General features: G+C 41.9%; 1 protein-coding gene across 3 annotated transcripts; it reads left to right on the top strand.

Moving 5' to 3' along the window:
- Positions 1-10: 10 nt before the first annotated feature.
- LOC124008573 (galectin-9-like) lies at positions 11-4,491 on the top strand. Of its 3 annotated transcripts, none has more exons than XM_046319959.1 (11): positions 11-424; positions 1,152-1,240; positions 1,382-1,589; positions 1,763-1,888; positions 2,237-2,278; positions 2,473-2,550; positions 2,750-2,788; positions 2,997-3,029; positions 3,149-3,237; positions 3,665-3,821; positions 4,009-4,491. In XM_046319959.1, the coding sequence occupies exons 1-11, from the start codon at positions 395-397 to the stop codon at positions 4,153-4,155; spliced, it is 1,038 nt and encodes a 345-aa protein (XP_046175915.1). In that variant the 5' UTR covers positions 11-394; the 3' UTR covers positions 4,156-4,491. The 3 variants fall into 3 exon arrangements, with proteins under 3 accessions (XP_046175915.1, XP_046175924.1, XP_046175933.1); XM_046319977.1 differs by lacking the exon at positions 11-424 and adding an exon at positions 463-667; XM_046319968.1 differs by lacking the exon at positions 2,473-2,550 and having other exon boundaries at positions 13-424.
- The last annotated feature ends 17,380 nt before the right edge of the window (positions 4,492-21,871 follow it).

The following is a 21,871-nucleotide window of genomic DNA, read 5'->3' on the forward strand; positions in this document are numbered from 1 at the left end:
CCTAACAGAAAATACGTATAACAACGATGACCTGAGTCATTATCAGAGAAACGAAACTTATGGAAGAGAAAACAAAATACTAAATCATTTACGAATGCCGCGTTCCACACAACTGGGAACTCGAAAATCTCCGACAGCATTTTGTTCAAAACAAATCGGAACTCGGAAAAAATACTAGCTCCGACCTGGAATTATCGATTTGGACGGTCAACCAACTCGGAATTCCAACTGGGGATCTTGTGCCTCTTTCTAGAGCTCCGACTTTCCGACCTGAAGATCACTACCGTCATGATTTCCCCTCGTATTTTTCCGAGTTTCCAGTTGTTTTGAACGTGGCAGAATAGAACCGCAGGACCTCGATGTGCTGCACTCTCTAACACAGACACACTGGAGCATGGCTTGTCAGCAACCCTTCTTCAATCCGGTAAAAATCTAATTTGACAGTATTTACATGACTTTTTTTTAGCCTCCCATTATGTTTGAGTTTCAGGAGTTATTTTGGTGATTCTTTTTGGTGTAATGTCCACAATATTTTTATATTCTGGTCCCACAGATTTTCCTCTAGCCCAGCACGCACTCGCACATTCGCTGCAACTAAAATGAGTTGTAATGGGTCTGCTAATGATGAGTTTAGTGGACTAGAACAGGACTGAAAAACATTGAATAGGTCTGTCGATATTTCCTGTCATTTTCATATCCACCTTTGACACCTAAATCCTTAAGTGATTGATATAATTAATGAAAGAAGGTAAGGAGAAAGGAAACTAACCGTTGAGATTGTTATTGGTTACACAATGTTTGATGTGGCCATTGTTAGTGTAACGAATGTGAAATGGCTGGCTAGATAGCGTTACAATCGGGACGTCACTTGCTCTGAGACCTTGAAGTAGTAGTTCCCCTTGCTCTGCAAGGGCCGTGGGAGCGATGGGTAACTATATGCTTCGAGGGTGACTGTTGTTGATGTGTGCAGAGGGTCCCTGGTTCGCGCGAGGGGACGGTCTAAAGTTATACTGTTACATTAACGTTTAACGTTTTCAAGTAAGTCTATTGCAAAGGCCCTCGCCTTATCAGGCAGACGACCTAACTACAAGCTGGTGAAGGACATTAGCTACCCAGCCTGGTCAAGTGTTGTTATTTGCTTCATGTCCTAGAGATTGCCATTCACTGGCTGTATCCACGGAGCTCTGCATGAGGGGAAGACTATCACGGTGACAGGGAGAGTCCTGCCAGGATCCCAGAGGTAGACCTACCTAGTAGTACATCTCTTTTTCACTGTAGGACAGCCATGTCTTCTTTAGCTCAGTCTTGTCACTATCAGCACAGAAGGGATCTTGTTAAACCTAATCACTTTAAAATATGCCCCCCTTTTTTCTCTCTGTAGGTTTTATGTGAATTTGCAATGTGGCTCAAGAGGAAATCCCGACATAGCCCTCCACTTCAACCCCCGATATGATGAATCCAAAGATGTTGTGGTCTGCAACACCATGCAGCACTCTAAGTGGGGCTCAGAGGAGCGTGAATACCCAGCATCCATGACCCGGGGGGCCAACTTTACCCTCATGTTCCTGGTCAACAGAGATTCATATTCAGTCAGGAGACTTTTATCACTTATACTTAGGCTACACATTTTTTTTTACTGTGGACTCATTGAATTGCATTGTGTCTCTGTTCTAGAGCAAAAAAAGATTCAAACCCTTATTCATTATTTTTCCTCCATGTGCCATTGATTTTCTTGTCTCTCCTAAATCCGGTCTTATCCCAGCTGATTGTGAATGGTGCTCACTTCATGGAGTACCTGCACCGGCTGTCGTTCTCCAGAGTGGACACCATCACCGTGGATGGAGGAGTGGAGATCCAATCCATTGCCTTCTCCAACCCTGCAGTGACAGTGAGTATCTGAAAGGTCCTCCGTTTTGGAGAGTACTGTACATCTTTGCATTCCAAAGGATCAGGCTTGAACAAGGACAGATTTCCTGATCTTGGTCAGTTGTTTGGAATGCTACCCAGTCTGCAAAACAAGTTGCAACTTGCAATGGTCATGGTCGGAGTGTATAATGATTGTAAGGATGTTTTGGACATATTTTTTTGTGTCCAAAAAACGTATTTCCCTCAGTTCCTACTTTAATCAAAGTTCCTACTTTAATCATTTAAATAAATAGTATTCAGACTTATATGTGCTGACCAAGGTTTGTCCATATCCTACACAGAGAAATGAAATGTGTTTTCTTTTCTCCAGTCACCTCCTTCCCAACCAGGATATCCTGTCCATCCACACAGTGTGAGTATTCTCCAGACAGACTGATCAACATGTTTCTTAGTTAAACAAGTGTTAACGAGTTTTAGTATTTGGATTTACATAAGGCCTGCAGTTGTATGGAAACACTTGTAATTAGTAATAAGCACATTACTACATATGTGTCCTCACAAAACAGTAGCATAGGCCATAACCCAAGAGAGACATTTTGTTTACAGGGTCAACGGAAACGAAATAAATCTCATCAAAGTAAACCATGTCCCAAAACTCCTCCTCAATGGTGTAATGCCACACAGGTAGATTATAGCATTCTGGGTTGGAGGCTAATTTGGTGTATTTACCCTTTTTCCTTGTGGTGGGTGTTTTCATAAGATGCCTGCATTTCATTCCATTCAGTCAATTTGAACTTTGATGGTTGATCATGCTTTCCTTGTATTCATGGTTTCCTTGTTTAATTTGATTAACTTGTTTGACAACTGTTTGTTTGTTTTGTAGGCTTTCTCGGCTGCGTTTTGTGCCCCAGGACTTTTTCAGGTGCATTGCATTCAAATGAATCAACTTTTTAGAGTTCAGAATTGTAGAGTAGAGGCCAACATCAGGAACTTTATTGGACTCGTATCATTGATCTATCTAAAGGAATAAAGCTGAAATGAAAATGAAGCTCTGACCAGATGAAATAGTTTAGAGAATGTACTGAAAGGTGCTATTCTTCAGATGGTAATGTACAAGGTTTGTTTTACAGACACCCCCTCCATACACCCCCCAGCCATCCTTCGTAAGTACCCCTTCTTTAACCTACAGACTAAGTGCAGACTGAAGAATTACATTAATTGATTTAGTATCGAAACCGATTGTTAGGGTGATATGGTGATGTTATGGACCCTGTGTTCTCAGGTTGTGCCATATAAAAATATAATGGTAGGTGGACTTTACCCAGGCAGAAACATCATCGTCCAGGGTGTGGTCAACCACAACGCTGATAGGTAAGTAACGATTACTCATTTGAAACACATCTGGCATTATTAATTTGCTTGTCACCTGCTATGGGTCGGAATTGGTACTATGAATCGTGTACCTGTACATTACAGAAAATCCAGATAGATGGTAAGGAAAAAGGTCCTTTTTAGATTAGTCTCACCCTCCAAATGATTTGCATAATTTTTTTCACAATTGTGTAACACTCACCACCAGCAAAGTTCTCCCTCTCTAGAAACAGTACATTACAGAGCTATACAGTACTAAGTCATTCCTTCAGCATATCAATGGCCAACATGGGTAAGGGTGATACTCTTTGTAGGCTTACCTTTGCACACCCTTTCCTGTATCTACCACAGAGTGTTAATTTATTTGGTCATCTAACATATTCCTGGCCAAGCCTTATAACCATGATCATGGTCTTTATGGTTCCAGGTTCTATATTAACCTGCGTTTCAACTCGGGGGTGGCGCTCCACTTCAACCCCAGGTTTAATGAGAACACTGTCGTGCGTAATAGTCTCCTGAAGGAACAGTGGGGTCCAGAGGAGAGGAAAGGAGGCATGCCCTTCTACAGAGGCCAGGCTTTTACGGTATAAACTCCATTATACCTGATTGTAGACTGTATTATGGAAGCTAGCTATATTTTCATTTTTGTTTTGTTTTTGTGCATTGACAAGAATTTGATCTGAAATGAGTTCTGAATGTGTTTTAGCTGCAACGCTACCGTGTGCTTTTCCTTGGATGAACTCAGCACTCATGTCGGGCTCTCTGTTTCAGGTGACCATTACGTGTGACACCATGTGCTACAGGGTGATGGTGAATGGAGTCCAGATGTTCAGCTACAACCACCGCCACTTCCTGCTCCAGCAGATAGATATCCTGGAGGTGGAAGGGGACGTGAGCCTGTCCTCTGTGGTGTTCTAAGTAATGACTCTGTCCTCTGTTATGGTTTGAGTCACATACACTGGGGTCAAAGGTCAACCGGGGTAGGATCTGATCAGGACATTATAAAGACCGATGGGTGAGAAATCATCTCTTCTGTGTGTGGATGTTTTGCTATGTGGCTGATGGCGAATGTTGATATCATGTTGGGCAAGATGTTTTCATTAATATTTTTATCTCTTTCTTAAACTATTTTATTTAGAGGAGACTATGTATAATATAGTCTTCTATTTATCAAATTCCACGTACTTACTGTATGTCTGTTCTCTCTGTACCGACAATGTTTCTACATCAAATAAACTTCAATATTGGAACTAAGATGTTGTCATAATTCTACATCTCCGCTAGGGGGCAGAGAGGTTCTGATAAAATTACTAACTTTGTCCTGCTTCAGATTGTCGTGGGAGGGTTCAGATTTTATATTAAAAACTCAATTCTATGGATTTTGACAAAGTAAATACTGATGACATTAACAGAGCTGTGAATCATTATAATTACATGAAGTGTATTCAAATGACTTTGGGTGTTCCAGGTGGTTGGAAATGGGCTAGTAGGCCGGTCGACAGATGTATGCCCTAGTCAGCTGACCCTCGCTACATATTCGTCGCCAGACCCACTGGCTCCAGGTCATCTACAAGTCTATGCTAGGTAAAGCATCGCCTTATCTCAGTTCACTGGTCACGATGGCAACACCCACCCGTAGCACGCGCTCCAGCAGGTGTATCTCACTGATCATCCCTAAAGCCAAAACCTAATTTGGCCGCCTTTCCTTCCAGTTCTCTGCTGCCTGTGACTGGAACGAATTGCAAAAAACGCTGAAGTTGGAGACTTTTATTTCCCTCACCAAACATCTGCTATCTGAGCAGCTTACCGATCACTGCAGCTGTACATAGTCCATCAGTATTTAGCCCACCCAATTTACCTACCTCATCCCCATACTGTTTTTATTTTATATACTTTTCTGCTCTTTTGCACAACAGTATCTCTACCTGCACATGTTCCTCTGGTCATTTATCACTCCAGTGTTAATCTGCTAAATTGTAATTATTCACTGCTATGGCCTATTTATTGCCTACCTGCCTTTTGCACACAGTGTATATAGATTCGTTTTTTCTACTATGTTATTGACTTGTTTATTGTTTATTATTTACTCCATGTGTAACTCTGTGTTGTTGTCTGATCACACTGCTATGCTTTATCTTGGCCAGGTCGCAGTTGTAAATGAGAACTTGTTCTTAGCTGGCCTACCTGGTTAAATAAAGGTGAAATAAAATAAATTTGAACACTGTGAAGCTTTTATTTGGGCTGCAATTTCTGAAGCTGGTAACTTTAATGAAAATATCCTCTGCAGCAGAGGTAACTCTGGGTCTCCCATTCCTGTGGTGGTCCTCATAAGAGCCAGTTTCATCATAGCGCTTGATGGTTTTTGTGACTGCACTTGAAGAAACTTTCAAAGTTCTTGAAATGTTCCGTATTGACTAACCTTCATGGCTCAAAGTAATGATGGACTGTCATTTCTCTTTGCTTATTTGGTATTTTACCAAATAGGGCTGTCTTTTGCCTTATCCCTACCTTATCACAACACAACTGATTGGCTACACAAATGAACTTTTAAGAAGGTACACCTGTTAATTGAAATGCATTCCAGGTGACTACCTCATGAAGCTGGTTGAGAGAATGCCAAGAGTGTGCAAAGCTGTCATCAAGGCAAAGGGTGGCTATTTGAACAATCTCAAAAATGAAATATATTTTGATTTGTTTAACACTTTTTTGTTTACTACATGATTCCATATGTGTTATTTCATAGTTTTGATGTTGTCACTATTATTCTACAATGTTGAAAATAGTAAAAATAAAGACAAATCATGGAATGAGTAGGTGTTCTAAATCTTTTGACCGGTAGTGTATATATTTTTCTCTCACAAAGTACCTTGTAGCCATCCTTTTCATCTGTAGGCCTCCGGGCAGCCCTACATCCTTACTGCCACCAGTCATTTTTCACTGCACTATTTAAGAGGTAGCTCAGTGGTTGCGTAGGGGTGCGTTCAATCTATGGTGTGCATTCGTGCATGTATAAATACATTCTTTCATAGGGGTGCTAGGCCTATTCTTTACAGGGCTTCAGCACTGTCTTGCCCCTCCCTGAAGCTGCCCATGACTGCCTGGTTGTACCAAAATTATTTAGACCAGTGCTGCACAAGTTGGCCTTTCTTTCACTAAAACAGATGCCGATGCAACATTCTTTAGATTAGTGAAATGAGTTCATTTTGCAGCATGCGATTTGATATGCTTTCTGAGGAGACCAAAATGGCATCTTATTCACAAAGAGCCCCTTCACACAGGGTCAAAGCATGGTAACATTACATGTCAACAAATTTGGATGACAAAGTATGTCAAATCAAAGTTCAGGGCGGATGCAGCAAAATGCTTATGGTACTGGCTCCTAGCAAAGCAGTAAAATGTCAATCAAGTACACAAATAATACAAATAAAGAAAGAAATTTAGAACGAATCTAATTAACAACCCAAATAGCACTGTAACAGAATTGAATTTACACGATATTAAGAATGATATGTACAGCAGTAGATACAGTGAGCTCCAAAAGTAATGGGACAGTGACAATTGTTGTTGTTGTTTTGGCTCTGTACTCCAGCACTTTGGATTTTAAATGATACAATGACTATGAGGTCAAAGTGCAGTCTGTCAACTTTAATTTGAGAGTATTTTCCTCTATAGCGGGCGAACTGTTTAGAATTGTCCCCAATTTTAGGGGACTAAAAGTATTGGGACAAATTCACTTATATGTGTATTAAAGTAGTAAAAAATTCAGTGTTTGGTCCTAACACACAATGATTACATCAAGCTTGTGACTCTACAAACTTGTTTGGTTGCATTTGCTGTTTGTTTTGCTTGTGTTTCAGATGATTTTGTTCCCAATAGAAATTAATGATAAATAATGTATTGTGTCATTTTGGAGTTACTTTTATTGTAAATAAGAATATAATATGTTTCTAAACACTTTACATTATCATACCCCAAGACATGCTAACCTCCCACCATTACAATAACAGTGGAGGGTAGCATTTTTGCAGCAGTAGGATATTTGTGTGTCTGTAACGTTCTCACTCATCATTATAGAACGGCAGCAAAAAAAGCTCTATTTTCATGTTGCTTATGAGGGCATTTCACACTTCTTTTGGATTATAATTGGATTTTAAGGCTTGTATGAATGGCCTACTTAATATAATGTCTCATCATCGCAAATCAGTTGCATTGTACTTTTAAAAAATGGCTCTTTGGCTAGCTTTTGCCATAGCCAATTCCAATGAGCGTTAGCATTCTAGCTAACAACTGCTGCCTCCAAAATAGTTTATTTGCAAGGATCACAAACAAATATAATCTTACGCTTCGATCACACAAACAGCGTCATTGTCACTGTGCAAAATAGTATGCAGCATCATCTGGATATGTCTGCAACAAAAGTTCAACATTCACCTTCTGCTACCATTTCTGTCAAGAGGTCTATGCATACAGTTTGATGCATACATTATGCACCACACCGAACCTTACTGCAACTGCCTGTGCAACGCAATGCTTCGAGTCAAATGCAGCCGTTTCATTGGAAATGAATGTACTTCTGGTGTACCAAAATGCAATGACGCTGTCGGTGTGATTGGAGCGTTAGAGGCTGTTCACGCAAGAATCAAAACATAATTGTTAGCATATGAGAACCCCAAAAACATATTTTGTTTAGAAATAATAAAAACATACATCTAGGCTATGTTGAATAGGCGCAGATTGCGATGGCTTTCTTACTGCTGCCAAGACTCACGCATATCTCTGCCTGATGTCAGTGTGTCGTGTACTGGAAACGGGTCAATAGGTTGCACCTCTGTCACTCGGTCGCGTCATGATTCAACCTGCCTTCTATCGGTGGCACCATAGTGATGCCCTAAAGAGGTGATAAACCCAGTCATTCTGGATTGAGGATACTGTTTAGTCTAAATGAAACTATAGTGCCTGGAAATACGCTGACGTTGCTCAAGTAGTTGTTGATAAAAGGGTATGTAGAAGGGTGAGCCGGTTAAGGATCGATTCAGACAAGGTGGTAGATTGTACGACAAGCGACAGATTTATTCAGAGTGAGAATATCTGGTACACGTATATACGGCTCTCCCATTCGCTCGCACAGAACAGCAGGAAAAAGAGAAAGAGTGAACCGTTACAATACAATTTATACAAAACAGAAAGTAGGTTGATTCTGGGAGATCGGATCTTTGGATTGGTTCAGCTGGGCCTTCCGTCTGTAGTCTTCCGCCATTGGCTCAGCTGGGCCGTCCGTCACTCTCGAATCCCGCCGTCACATCCGTTCAGCTAAAGGGGACTGTGTGTGTGCTGGATGGGGGTGTGTGTGCGTGAGTTATCCTGTAGGGGGCCCCACATCCTTTACTGTGAGTTGTAGCCATGCATTTAGCAGTAGGCTGATCACTTGCATAAGAGAATAGCAATTCTTTACAAAACCCTCTCTTCACGTCTCACCAGAGACGTGACACAACCTAACTAGATCCAGACACAAAGAGAAACTTCTCCCTAATGGACTAAGAAATAAGGCACGGTATTAAACAGAAATAGACATATGTATATTACCATCATGTTCTCCATTCAATCCCACTATGTACTAAGTTGGCTACCAGCCACCTAGGAACTTACAACCCTCATTCAACAGAGCGGAGAACATCTCAAAATAAAAGTAAAATGATTGTCCACATATGCAAACTTTTTTCCAGCGGGAAAACGCTGTGATTCCCTCTCTTCACATCTCCTAAGAGATATGATATAGTCCAGATACATTACTCCAAGCAAAACGAAAACATAATCCAAAAAGGAAAAATAGCCTAAACTAGGTAAGTCTATACGGAAATGGCCCACAAAGAAAAATAATTTCCCCCTCTTCCCATCCCAGATGGGACACGACATACAATGGAGAAGCTTAATCAATATAAGCAACTGGATCCCCCTCCTAAAATGGCTGCAAACTGAAAGATGGGTCTCATGCTCCATACCATTATCTCGCACCTGGCTCCTGTTATCTAACAAAAAGTCCGCTTGTTCTCGCAACCCACGCTCTGAATGTGCCCTCCCTTCTGTATTTTCCAGCATGAGAAAGTTCCATGGCCCTGATACTTTTAACAATGTTTCAAATCAGCTAGGTAGCATAACACATACATACCTCCACACAAGGCAACAGCAGATAACATTCAATCTTATGGTAATGGCTATAATGTAAAATAACCCCAAGGGTGTGAACACAAATTCAGCAATGAATCATATAACAGTTACAAAGTTTAAACTACCTTCATGTCAAAAGAGAACAGCTCATTCAAAAACTGAACAAAAGAAAATAGTGTGAAATCTAAGTCCCCCTTTTGACACCCGCTAGGGTGTCACTCACTATCCTTTATTTCAGTAGTCATAGCATTTCATGAAAATAATAAAAAGTGTATTATTAATAAGAAGTGATATATGCCTTTGTTGTATGCTTTTGTTTCCCCCTTTTGTCACCCGCAAGGGTGTCACTTATCAAAAACAGGATAAAACTTTATTGTTATTGACATGTAAGATGTAGGATAAAACTTTGGTCATGGAAAACAGAGTAAAGAATTATTAGAAACCATCTGGTCCTCTCAGCTAATCCTATCCTGTACCAGGTGGGCTCCTTGCCACCCAGGGACTCCAAACCTTCACAACAGCATATCATGTGTCATCCTCAGTCAGTCCCATCCTCCCTGAATCCTTCATCACATCTGTAACAGACTTCTTAAAACACAGTATGATGCAAGCAGCATATCAATAACAAATAATACAATAATTAGGGTCAGAAATCCAGTAACCATCATACCAGTGTACTTACCAAACCAGGCCAAGAGAACAGACTCCTCCACCCCCCCCCCGTGGACCTCATCTTAGCAGATAGTGTATCAAGCCCGCCTTAGATATATCACCATCTGGACTGGTATTATTATGAATATACGTGCAACATTGTTTACCGAACATCTTGCAGACGTCCCCTGACTGGCAAGAAGCATATCCAAGGCAACTGTATTCTGTCTGGAAACCCCAAATGTGGCCTCAAGCTGTTCAGACATACCAGTGAGTGCATCACGGGAGTAATTCACCAAACGCTGTTGATTATAGTAGATATAATTAATCCATGCAGTCTGTCTAGCATCCACCATGGCTGGACCCATACTAGGTAGTAAGTGCCAGAGTCCATCATTCCTACCCAAGGCCTGAAACTCATGAGGAACCCCCACTGGCACTCCCAACAGGTTAGTGTATGTCAACTACATCCTCTGTCCATGGAGCACTACGTCTATGTCTCCCATGGGATGGAATGTTCTCAGGTCCCCTGGATACAGAACTCAGCAGCTGTTCAGCAGTAACATCAACAATGGTCAGTGGAATTATCAAACTGGTCAGACCACACGTACCTTGCCATTCTCATCTAAGAATGGATCTCAGCACTCTTTTGGCTCCACACATCATCCACAAGTGGAATTAATGGTTATGTTACTACTGCAATCAGCTCCAGGCAATCTCCCATAATCAATGCCATTACCTGTACCCGTGATGCAACTGTAATTGCCCCCATATGCCCCAACACCAAATGGGTGTGTAGCCAGAACAGGTCTAGCATGACTACAAATAATGCAGTCCTTTATTCTCAGGGATTTAGCTGTGTACTTCATATAAGACAGCCACAAATTGTCCCTACTATCAAAACCAGTCTCAGTTCCTAATTGATCAATAGCCGAAAAGTCTCTAACATTAATTATCTGAATGGTATTTTTAACACAGTGGTGGTAGAGGAGTGTGTCCGATTACCTCTGGTCTTGGCAGTACCTTAATAGAAAACACACCCATCATGTCTGTCCTCGTCCTTTGTAGTCCGAGGGTGTGAGTGCCTGCATCATAGAGCTTAATATTTTTGATGGTTAGTAGGATTTCATCACCTTTACAAAGTTCAACATTGCTCCCAGGTTTCCCCCATATCATGGAAAACCTATCCACCCTCGTGGGACCCTCTATGCTATAAGGATACCCTCTTCTCCAATCCTAGAACAGTCCGAAGTCGGTTATCATGTAATCTCTACTCTAACTTCCTGTCTACCCAGATCTAGGGATCTCTTATGTTCATTTTGGAACAAAATACACATCACTTAGCCAGAGCCAGACACATCCTCACTCCCATGGACAAAAACAGGGGTGATAGGACAGGTAGGGTTACTTCATTCGGGAGTTAGCCCCTGGAATTCTGTTAATTCCAGTTCTTCTCCCGAACTCTGTTTATTGTCCGACAGTGAAAAAGTGTCTTACCCTTCCGCCGTGCGATATGCATCTGGGCAGCTCTTTCAGCTAGCTGTCACCAGGGGTCTTCTATGGTCCCCAAGCCTCTGGGACTGGATTGAGTGACTTCACCTGTAGTTCACCTGTAATGCATAAAATCCTGGACATACAGGCTTGGTTAACAAACAATTTCTCATATGTTTTATCTGATTACATCTTTAACTTCTATGCCCAATTGTTAGCTTACATTTTTATTTTATTTTTTATTATTAGTTTCTTATCCAATAGTCCCCATTTTATTTTTTATTATTAGTTTCTTATCCAATAGTCCCCAAGCCTCTTTCATACCGATATTAGTCCCCGACTGAATATCAAACGTATTTCATGCACACGATTTGAGTCTCACAAATCTTCATTTACGCCAGTAAAAAACTTCAATTTACACCAGACACACACAGATCTTCATTCTCCCCAGCAAGCAGACCAGTAGGAGATGCAATAGCCCCACCTTCTGTCCATTCTCTGTACAGCTTCTCACCCAGTCTCCTCTACTCTTTGCCCTCTCTGCCTTTATTTAAATCTAGAGTGGACTTCGGCGTTCTCTACACCTTTTCCATTTCCAACGATATTCCATGTACACTACAATACTGCCAACAACCAATGTCTTTACTGAAACCCAAGTGATACCCTTTCCCTACGGCTAAATCGATCTCAAGTCCGAGTAATCAATTTAAATATCCGTCATTCACACTTGGCCCTGCCTAATACATCACGTTCGCATCATATGACTTTCTATTCGCACTTTGGCGATCACTCGTTGCTCACCACTCATACATGTAGTCCCAGACTATCCATTCAAGCTTTGGTGGCCACCCGTTACCCATCATTCATACACGTGGTAAGTGATCTCTGTTACCACCTACCAACCAGGCATACTAGTACATCCCATACACAATGCACCATTAAGTATGGTTGATCAATAATAAAATTGCTGTTGCCTATGGAGATATTACTTTCTCAACTATTTTCCAATCTCACACATCATAATAGTTTAAATTTAGTAACTTACATCAAACAGGTGTCTCACAAAACTAAATTTGTATAACTCCAATGTGCAGAACTTTAGTTTTCCACAACAGGTGTCTGCTTACCCTTTTTTAGTTGACCGGTCAGGATTTGTGAGACACACCGTCCAACGACAGTACTGGCCAATCGGCTGGCACACCAATGTCCAGCGATATCTTTTTACCAGACCACGTCAGGGTCACCGTTTGTCATGTATTGTATGTTTTAGTAATTATACATGTAGAGGGATTTGGCGCCATCTCCTGGTGGTAGCTCGTCTGTTCATCTGCCCCTCGTGGGGGAGTGGCAACCCCCATCATTTCAGGATATTTTATTTTTTAGTTGTGCTTTCTGCGCTTCTTCTATGGCCCAAGTTCCTATCTTTAGTTCCTCTTCTGCTCTCTCTCTCTGTTTGGTCCCTTGGTTCCTCAATAAATGGGCCTTGTTTCTTCCCAATTCCTTGTCTCTAGCTTCCTGCAACGTCTCCCTTAACCCACATTCCATTGTTTTCAACTGGACCCCGGTTGGCAGTCCCCCTCCTAGGTAACCTGCTTGCGTCCATCTTAACTTTACTCCCTCCCAGACTTTCTTTATATCCTTCCACTGTCTCTTTCCCCTGATCTATATTCTATTTTTTTATCTAGGAACTCATTAAACTTCAGCTTTGGAGTATTGGGGGTCGCCATTGTGAATTTTAAATCGTAATTCAATTTTAATTCAATCGGAAATTAATCGTAACTTAATCGGAATTTTATCAGACTACTTGAATATAATTAGAATATGCTTAGCCCGTCGTTAGTTAATAACAACGATGTATTCGAGGAGGCACTATTGCTCACACTCTGCCTTTTCCTTGAATATTCAGTTCGAGAAAAACGATTGGGTTGGTATAGCTTTTGTGGAGCGCGCAACCAAGGGATCTATTCGACTATATAGTCACAATATTAATTATTATATTCAGATCTTATTTCAATTATACATCAGTCATTTTGTTCCTGATTATACATTTTACACAGAAGTTATAGATACATACAACATGGAAGTTTACATACAACATGGAAGTTTACATACAACATATAAGTTTCGGATTATCCAATAACCCTTCTTGAGTTCTCTCTCTCTCTCAAACCATCAACAATCTTGATGGAGACAATTACAACCACATTACATTTTATATGAACAGTTACAAATACACGTGTTCTCTCTAAACATTATCAGCCTATCTTTTGGACTACTTATCAGACTGGACTTCGACCGAGTCGCGGGACAAAGTTGCCAATCTTTTCCCCTATCGGCGCCAGGTTTAATGAATAGTAATTAACTATCCCCTTACTGATTTTTATCCCTAATCTCTACCGTGCTGAATCCAAATCCATGTCCGACCCCTATCAATCAACACCATCAGACTGGACTTCGACCGAGTCTCGGAACAAAATTACAATTTGTCCCCTCGGCGCCAGGTTTAATGAATAGTAATTAACTATTCACTTACTGACCTGTTATTAACCGCTATCGGAACTTATCTTATCCAAATCCATGTCCGTGTCCGACCCCTATCAATCAACACCATCAGACTGGACTTCAACCGAGTCTCGGTACAAAATTACAATTTGTCCCCTCGGCGCCAGGTTTAATGAATAGTAATTAACTATTCACTTACTGATCTGTTATTGACCCCTATCGGAACTAATCCAGGCCTCAAAAGTGATACCTCATCATTGAAAGCTATCAGACTGTGCTGACCGGGTCACGGGACAAAATTACAATTTATCCCTCGGCGCCAGATTTAATGAATAGTAATTAACTACCCCCTTACTGATATCTCATCAATGATTTAATCACCCGGCCGTCGCCGGTTTGTACCACATATGTTCACTTCACTGTACTTTCAACTTGTCAGCAAATTATAAATTTACACAAGAATTCATACTTACTCGGAAATACTGATCAAAATTTAGACAGACTATACGACAATATGCAAAGTTTGATTTAACAGGTTTTGCTTACCTTGTTTATAGTGCACCTTTTAGATCAGTTTCCCGAGTTGAGCAGAATTATTGTCCTCCCCCGAATTCCTTCACCCGTCTTCCTACAACCGTCCTTCCGTCACTCTCCTTCTCACACCCAATCAACTCTCTTCGACCGGACCGTTATTAAACCATCCTCTGCTACCAAATTCTGTTGATAAAAGGGTATGTAGAAGGGTGAGCCGGTTAAGGATCGATTCAGACAAGGTGGTAGATTGTACGACAAGCGACAGATTTATTCAGAGTGAGAATATCTGGTACACGTATATACGGCTCTCCCATTCGCTCGCACAGAACAGCAGGAAAAAGAGAAAGAGTGAACCGTTACAATACAATTTATACAAAACAGAAAGTAGGTTGATTCTGGGAGATCGGATCTTTGGATTGGTTCAGCTGGGCCTTCCGTCTGTAGTCTTCCGCCATTGGCTCAGCTGGGCCGTCCGTCACTCTCGAATCCCGTTGCATAAGAGAATAGCAATTCTTTACATAGTCAAATATACAAGGGCTGCATAGCGAACATAACAAATACAACTGTTTATATGGATTCTCATGACAATTTAAATTGGCACAAGCTGCAGTGTATGGGAATTGACGCTGTTGACTGTGTCTCCTCTTGTGGTTTTGAGCTCTTCGAACACACCGACAGCTCATTGCATTTTGGTACACCGGTATTACATTAATTTCCAATGAAACGCTGCGTTTCCCTTTCAGCATTGCGCTGCAGAAGCAGTTGCAGTGCGTTCGGTGTGGTGCATACGTTGACGTATGCGTCAAACTGTATGCGTAGACGTCTTGACAGAAATGGCAGCAGAAGGTGAATGTTTAACTTTTGTTGCATACATATTAAGATGATGCTGCGTAATATTTTTCGCAATGTCGGTCTATTCGAGTGGCCTGCTTTCAGTACGTTTTTAATGTTCTGGAATGTTCAAATGAACGGTGCTGTACTGAACTACCAGTTGAAAACCAGGGAGGTTCGGGAACGCTGTCAGCATGGTCACTTCCCTTTAAATGCATCACTCATTGTTTCAAGCCACACCCACCAAACGGGAGCAGATGCACCTCAAAGTCTGTTCAAGAACGTACAAGAACGTTTGGGGGAAACGTCTTGTTCAGTACAAACCGTTCTGCAACGTAGCAAACGATCAAGCGAACTGAACACACTTCTGATTTTATAGACTAGTAACATGGTAAACGTAAATCCGGGACACTCAAATGGGTATGTTATGTTTGGTGTGGTTACATAAGATTGATAGAAGGTTACTTACTAGCAACCCAAAAGTTATGTGTTTGAATTTCATCACTGACAACTTCAGCATTTTAGCTAACTACTTACTACAAAGCAAATCTAGCTTTGGCTTTGATCAATGCAACATGTAAAGTGTTGGTCCCTGTTTTATGAGCTGAAATAAAATATCCCATACCCGATACATTTTCCATTTGTACAAAAACAATTATTTCTCTTAAATTTTGTGCACACATTTTAGTAAAAATTTCTCCTTTGTCAAGATAATCCATCCACCTGACAGGTGTTGCGTATCAAGATGATTAAACAGCATTATCATTACACAGCTGCACTTTGTGCTGGAGACAATAAAAGGCCACTTTAAAATGTTCAGTTTTGTCACACAACACAATTCCACAGATGTCTCAAGTTTTGAGGGAGTGTGCAATTGGCATGCTGACTGCAGGAGTGTCCAATAGAGCTGTTGCCAGAAAATTGCATGTTCATTTCTTTACCATAAGCCACCTCCAAAGTCATTTTAGAGAATTTGGCAGTACATCACAAGCACATGTAACCACACTAGCCCAGGACTTCCACATCCAACTTCTTTACATGCGGGATCGTCTGAGACCAGCCACCCGGACAGCTGATGAAACTGAGGAGTATTTCTGTCTGTAATAAAGCCCTTTTGCGGGGAAAAACTCATTCTGAGTGGGTAGGCCTGGTTCCCCAGTAGGTGGGCCTTTGGCCTCCCAGTCTCACCCATGGCTGCGCTTCTCTGCCCAGTCATGTGAAATCCATAGATTAGGGCCTAATGAATTCATTTCAATTGACTGATTTACTTATATGAACTGTAACTCAGTAAAATCATTGAAAATGTTGCATTTATATTTTTGTTCTGTATAGTAAAACAATAATTGTTCTTATGCAATGGATAGACTGTGTCCTTAGGTTGTCATAAGAATTACTATGTACACTTTGTGAGAGAAAAATACACTGCTAAAAAAGTATAGGGAACACTTAAACAACACAATGTAACTTCAACTCAATCACACCTCTGTGAAATCAAACTCCACTTAGGAAGCAACACTGATTGACAATAAATTTCACATGCTGTTGTGCAAATGGAATAGACAACAGGTGGAAATTATAGGCATTTAGCAAGACACCCCCAATAAAGGAGTGGTTCTCAGTTCCTATGCTTCCTGGCTGATGTTTTGGTCACTTTTGAATGCTGGCGGGTGCTTTCACTCTAGTGGTAGCATGAGACGGAGTCTACAACCCACACAAGTGGCTCAGGTAGTGCAGCTCATCCAGGATGGGACATCAATGCGAGCTGTGGCAAGAAGGTTTGCTGTGTCTGTCAGCGTAGTGTCCAGAGCATGGAGGCGCTACCAGGAGACAGGCCAGTACATCAGGAGATGTGGAGGAGGCCGTAGGAGGGCAACAACCCAGCAGCAGGACCGCTACCTCCGCCTTTGTGCAAGGAGGAGCAGGAGGAGCACTGCCAGAGCCCCTGCAAAATGACTCCAGCAGGCCACAAATGTGCATGTGTCTGCTCAAACGGTCAGAAACAAATTCCATGAGGGTGGAATGAAGGCCCGACGTCCACAGGTTGGGGTTGAGCTTACAGCCCAACACCGTGCAGGACGTTTGGCCAGAGATATCAGCTGATGTACGAAGGGCTATATAAATAAATTTGATTTGATGATTCGTCAGAAAAACTAGTATAGTCTACTCTTTGAATTTATTGTGGCAAAAACCTAAGACAAAAAGTTGTGTTCTGTAAAGTAAACATGGATTCCTTGTTGAGAAACAACATTTTCAGGGGGATGACCCACAGATTGTGCACCCCCATTTTATACGAAGTCAGGGGCCCATTATAGACCTACAGGTATGCTTGAAGAATGAAGCAGGTTAAACATGTGGTTGGCTACACAGAAAGCATCAGCAGTATTTTGGACCAAAATGAGGCTCTCTCTCTGCTACTTATTGTTCCTGCAGTGAGGATTCAACATCTTAATTAAATGTTTTCATAATGTATCTGCAGATAATCGCCAAAAGGTAGTAGTAGCCTACTACTATGTAAATTAGGGAGCCAAATGAACAGCTCTCTCTCCGACTCAGTTCCCACATTCACCTAAAATATCCGTTCAAAAATGGTTGTCACTTGTGAACAACTCATCACTAGGCTACACTGACAAGTCACTTTAGCGCTCACTGGCAAGTGTCGACATGGACTCCAAATCTTAGGACAATAGAAGCAAGATTTGGTTTACTTGTCCCGATGCGATACCATGGACATTTAACTATGTTGTATGAATAGAAAAGGGATATAGGATATTGACTTTATTCAGTCAGTTCGACACCTTTTTATAAACTAGTCTGCTGTTAAAATACTTTTTATTTATTTTATTTATTTCACCTTTATTTAACCAGGTAGGCAAGTTGAGAACAAGTTCTCATTTACAATTGAGATCTGGCCAAGATAAAGCAATGCAGTTCGACACATACAACAACAGAGTTACACATGGAGTAAAACAAACATACAGTCAATAATACAGTATAAACAAGTCTATATACAATGTGAGCAAATGAGGTGAGAAGGGAGGTAAAGGCAAAAAAGGCCATGGTGGCAAAGTAAATACAATATAGCAAGTAAAACACTGGAATGGTAGTTTTGCAATAGAAGAATGTGCAAAGTAGAAATAAAATAATGGGGTGCAAAGGAGCAAAATAAATAAATAAATAAAATTCAGTTGGGAAAGAGGTAGTTGTTTGGGCTAAATTATAGGTGGGCTATGTACAGGTGCAGTAATCTGTGAGCTGCTCTGACAGTTGGTGTTTAAAGCTAGTGAGGGAGATAAGTGTTTCCAGTTTCAGAGATTTTTGTAGTTCGTTCCAGTCATTGGCAGCAGAGAACTGGAAGGAGAGGCGGCCAAAGAAATAATTGGTTTTGGGGGTGACTATAGAGAGATATACCTGCTGGAGCGTGTGCTACAGGTGGGAGATGCTATGGTGACCAGCGAGCTGAGATAAGGGGGGACTTTACCTAGCAGGGTCTTGTAGATGACATGGAGCCAGTGGGTTTGGCGACGAGTATGAAGCGAGGGCCAGCCAATGAGAGCGTACAGGTCGCAATGGTGGGTAGTATATGGGGCTTTGGTGACAAAACAGATTGCACTGTGATAGACTGCATCCAATTTGTTGAGTTGGGTATTGGAGGCTACTTTGTAAATGACATCGCCAAAGTCGAGGATTGGTAGGATGGTCAGTTTTACAAGGGTATGTTTGGCAGCATGAGTGAAGGATGCTTTGTTGCGAAATAGGAAGCCAATTCTAGATTTAACTTTGGATTGGAGATGTTTGATATGGGTCTGGAAGGAGAGTTTACAGTCTAACCAGACACCTAAGCATTTGTAGTTGTCCACGTATTCTAAGTCAGAGCCGTCCAGAGTAGTGATGTTGGACAGGCGGGTAGGTGCAGGTAGCGATCGGTTGAAGAGCATGCATTTAGTTTTACTTGTATTTAAGAGCAATTGGAGGCCATGGAAGGAGAGTTGTATGGCATTGAAGCTTGCCTGGAGGGTTGTTAACACAGTGTCCAAAGAAGGGCCGGGCCGGAAGTATACTTGCTGTTCGGTCGTCAATCAAAGCACAGTAAATAGCCTTTGCGCCCTGACTCCTTGGCTGGCTATATAAAACACGCTAAATAAATTAAATTAATTTGCGCTCAACATTAATTAAGTGGATTTCAACTAATTGTTACCACTTACATGGGACTTGTAAATTCACTCACAGGGGACGATGAAGCGCCATGCTCTCCCTGCTCTGTGAAAATACATTTTGACTGCAGCCAACCACAGCAAACATAAATAACATGGATACCGAGAGGCAGGACAGACAGCAGACTGACAAACCAGCAGTTACCCTGTCATCACTCACTTTGTGACTGACAGGCGCCTGTTCTATCAATAGATTACTAGAAGATGTACTGTGTATCGTTCATTCTAGAGGGAGAAGGCTATACAGACTTTTCTGACGAGGGAATTGAACTTTTTAAATGAAATGAAGCCAAGTTTAATTTATGAAGTAGAAAAAGTAGGCGCTTAGAGAACACAGAATGTGTGACTTCATTTTTATGCAGAGCTCTCTCTGCTTTCGTGGTGCTCCGCACTGTCCATGGTGTAGTTGTTCAGGGATGCCAGCCTTGTCACTTGTCACTGACCATTCTCTGTGTGGGATGGCTTTGATCCTCATCCTCAGCTATCAGTGGTTTCTCTCCTCTGGGTCAAGAGGGCAGTGCGGACATCGATTTAAAGGTTTTGTTCTTTTTGACCTCTAACCTTTCCTTCCTCCTTTCCTCCTCTTATCCCTTCCCTCCATCCCTCAGCAACCGAAGGACTGGATGCGTCTGGACGAGACCATGCTGGTGAAGCAGCTGCTGCCAGATCTACCAATCTGTCACTTCATCCACACCTACCGCGAGGGCCACCAGCATAGACAACCCACCCAACTCACGCTCTGACCATACTAAAACAAAGACATAACAAAAGGTCAGAACGTGACAGGTGGGTATGGTATATGGAGCTTTGGTGACAAAACAGATGGCACTGTGATAGACTGCATCCAATTTGTTGAGTAGAGTGTTGGAGGCTATTTTGTAAATGACATCGGCGAAGACAAGGATCGGTAGGATCGGCAGTTTTACGAGGGTATGTTTGGCAGCATGAGTGAAGGATGCTTTGTTGTGATATTGGAAGCCGATTCTAGATTCAATTTTGGATTGGAGATGCTTAATGTGAGTCTGGAAGCAGAGTTTACAGTCCAACCAGACACCTAGGTATTTGTATTTGTCCACATATTCTAAGTCAGAACTGTCCAGAGTAGTGATGCTAGATGGGCGGGCAGGTGCGGGCAGCTATCAGTTGAAAAGCATGCCCTTAGTTTTCCTTGCATTTAAGAGAAGTTGGAGGCCACCGAATGAGAGTTGTAAGGCATTGAAGCTCGTCTGTAGGTTAGTTAACACAGTGTCCAAAGAAGGGCCAGAAGTATACAGAATGGTGTCGTCTGCGTAGAGGTGGATCAGGGAATCACCAGCAGCAAGAGATATCATTGTTGTATACAGAGAAGAGAGTCGGCCCGAGAATTTAACCCTATGGCACCCCCATAGAGACTGCCAGAGGTCCGGACAACAAGCCCTCCGATATGTCAGACTGAACTCTATCTGAGAAGTAGTTGGTGAACTAGGCAAGGCAGTCATTTGAGAAACCAAGGCTGTTGAGTCTGCCCATGACCAGCTCGGAAACCAGATTGCATAGTGGAGAAGGTATGGTGAGATTCGAAATGGTCGGTGATCTGTTTGTTAACTTGGCTTTCGAAGACCATAGAAAGGCAGGGTAGGATAGATATAGGTCTGTAGCAGTTTGGGTCTAGAGTGTCTCCCCCTTTGAAGAGGGGGATGACCGCGGCAGCTTTCCAATCTTTTGGTATCTCAGACGATATGAAAGAGAGGTTGAACAGGCTAGTCATAGGGGTTGTAACAATTTTGGCAGATCATTTTAGAAAGAGAGGGTCCAGATTGTCTAGCCCGGCTAATTTGTAGGGGTCCAGATTTTGCAGCTCTTTCACAACATCAGCTATCTGAATTTGAGTGAATGAGCAATGGGGAGGCTTGGGCGAGTTGCTGTGGGAGGTGCAGGGCTGTTGACCGGTGTAGGGGTAACTAGGTGGAAAGCATGGCCAGCTGTTGAAAAATGCTTATTTAAATGTTCAATTATCGTGGATTTATCGGCGGTGACAGTGTTTCCTAGCCTCAGTGCAGTGGGCAGCTGGGAGGAGGTGCTCTTATTCTCCATGGACTTTACAGTGTCCCAGAACTTTTTTTGAGTTTGTGCTATAGGATGCACATTTCTGTTTGTAAAAGCTAGCCTTTGCTTTCCTAACTGCCTGTGCATATTGGTTCCTAACTTCCCTGAAATGTTGCATATCAAGGGGGCTATTCGAGGCTAATGCAGTACGCCACAGGATGTTT

The sequence above is a fragment of the Oncorhynchus gorbuscha genome, linkage group LG02 (assembly GCF_021184085.1).
Source record: "Oncorhynchus gorbuscha isolate QuinsamMale2020 ecotype Even-year linkage group LG02, OgorEven_v1.0, whole genome shotgun sequence".
NCBI classification, from domain to species: domain Eukaryota; kingdom Metazoa; phylum Chordata; class Actinopteri; order Salmoniformes; family Salmonidae; genus Oncorhynchus; species Oncorhynchus gorbuscha.

Excerpts from the sequence above, each read along its gene's own strand:
- LOC124008573 (XM_046319959.1), top strand. The coding sequence starts at position 395 with ATGGCTTGTCAGCAACCCTTCTTCAATCCG. Across the intron at positions 3,030-3,148 it reads ACACCCCCCAGCCATCCTTC|GTTGTGCCATATAAAAATAT; the intron begins GTAAGTACCCCT and ends CTGTGTTCTCAG. Across the intron at positions 3,822-4,008 it reads ACAGAGGCCAGGCTTTTACG|GTGACCATTACGTGTGACAC; the intron begins GTATAAACTCCA and ends TCTCTGTTTCAG.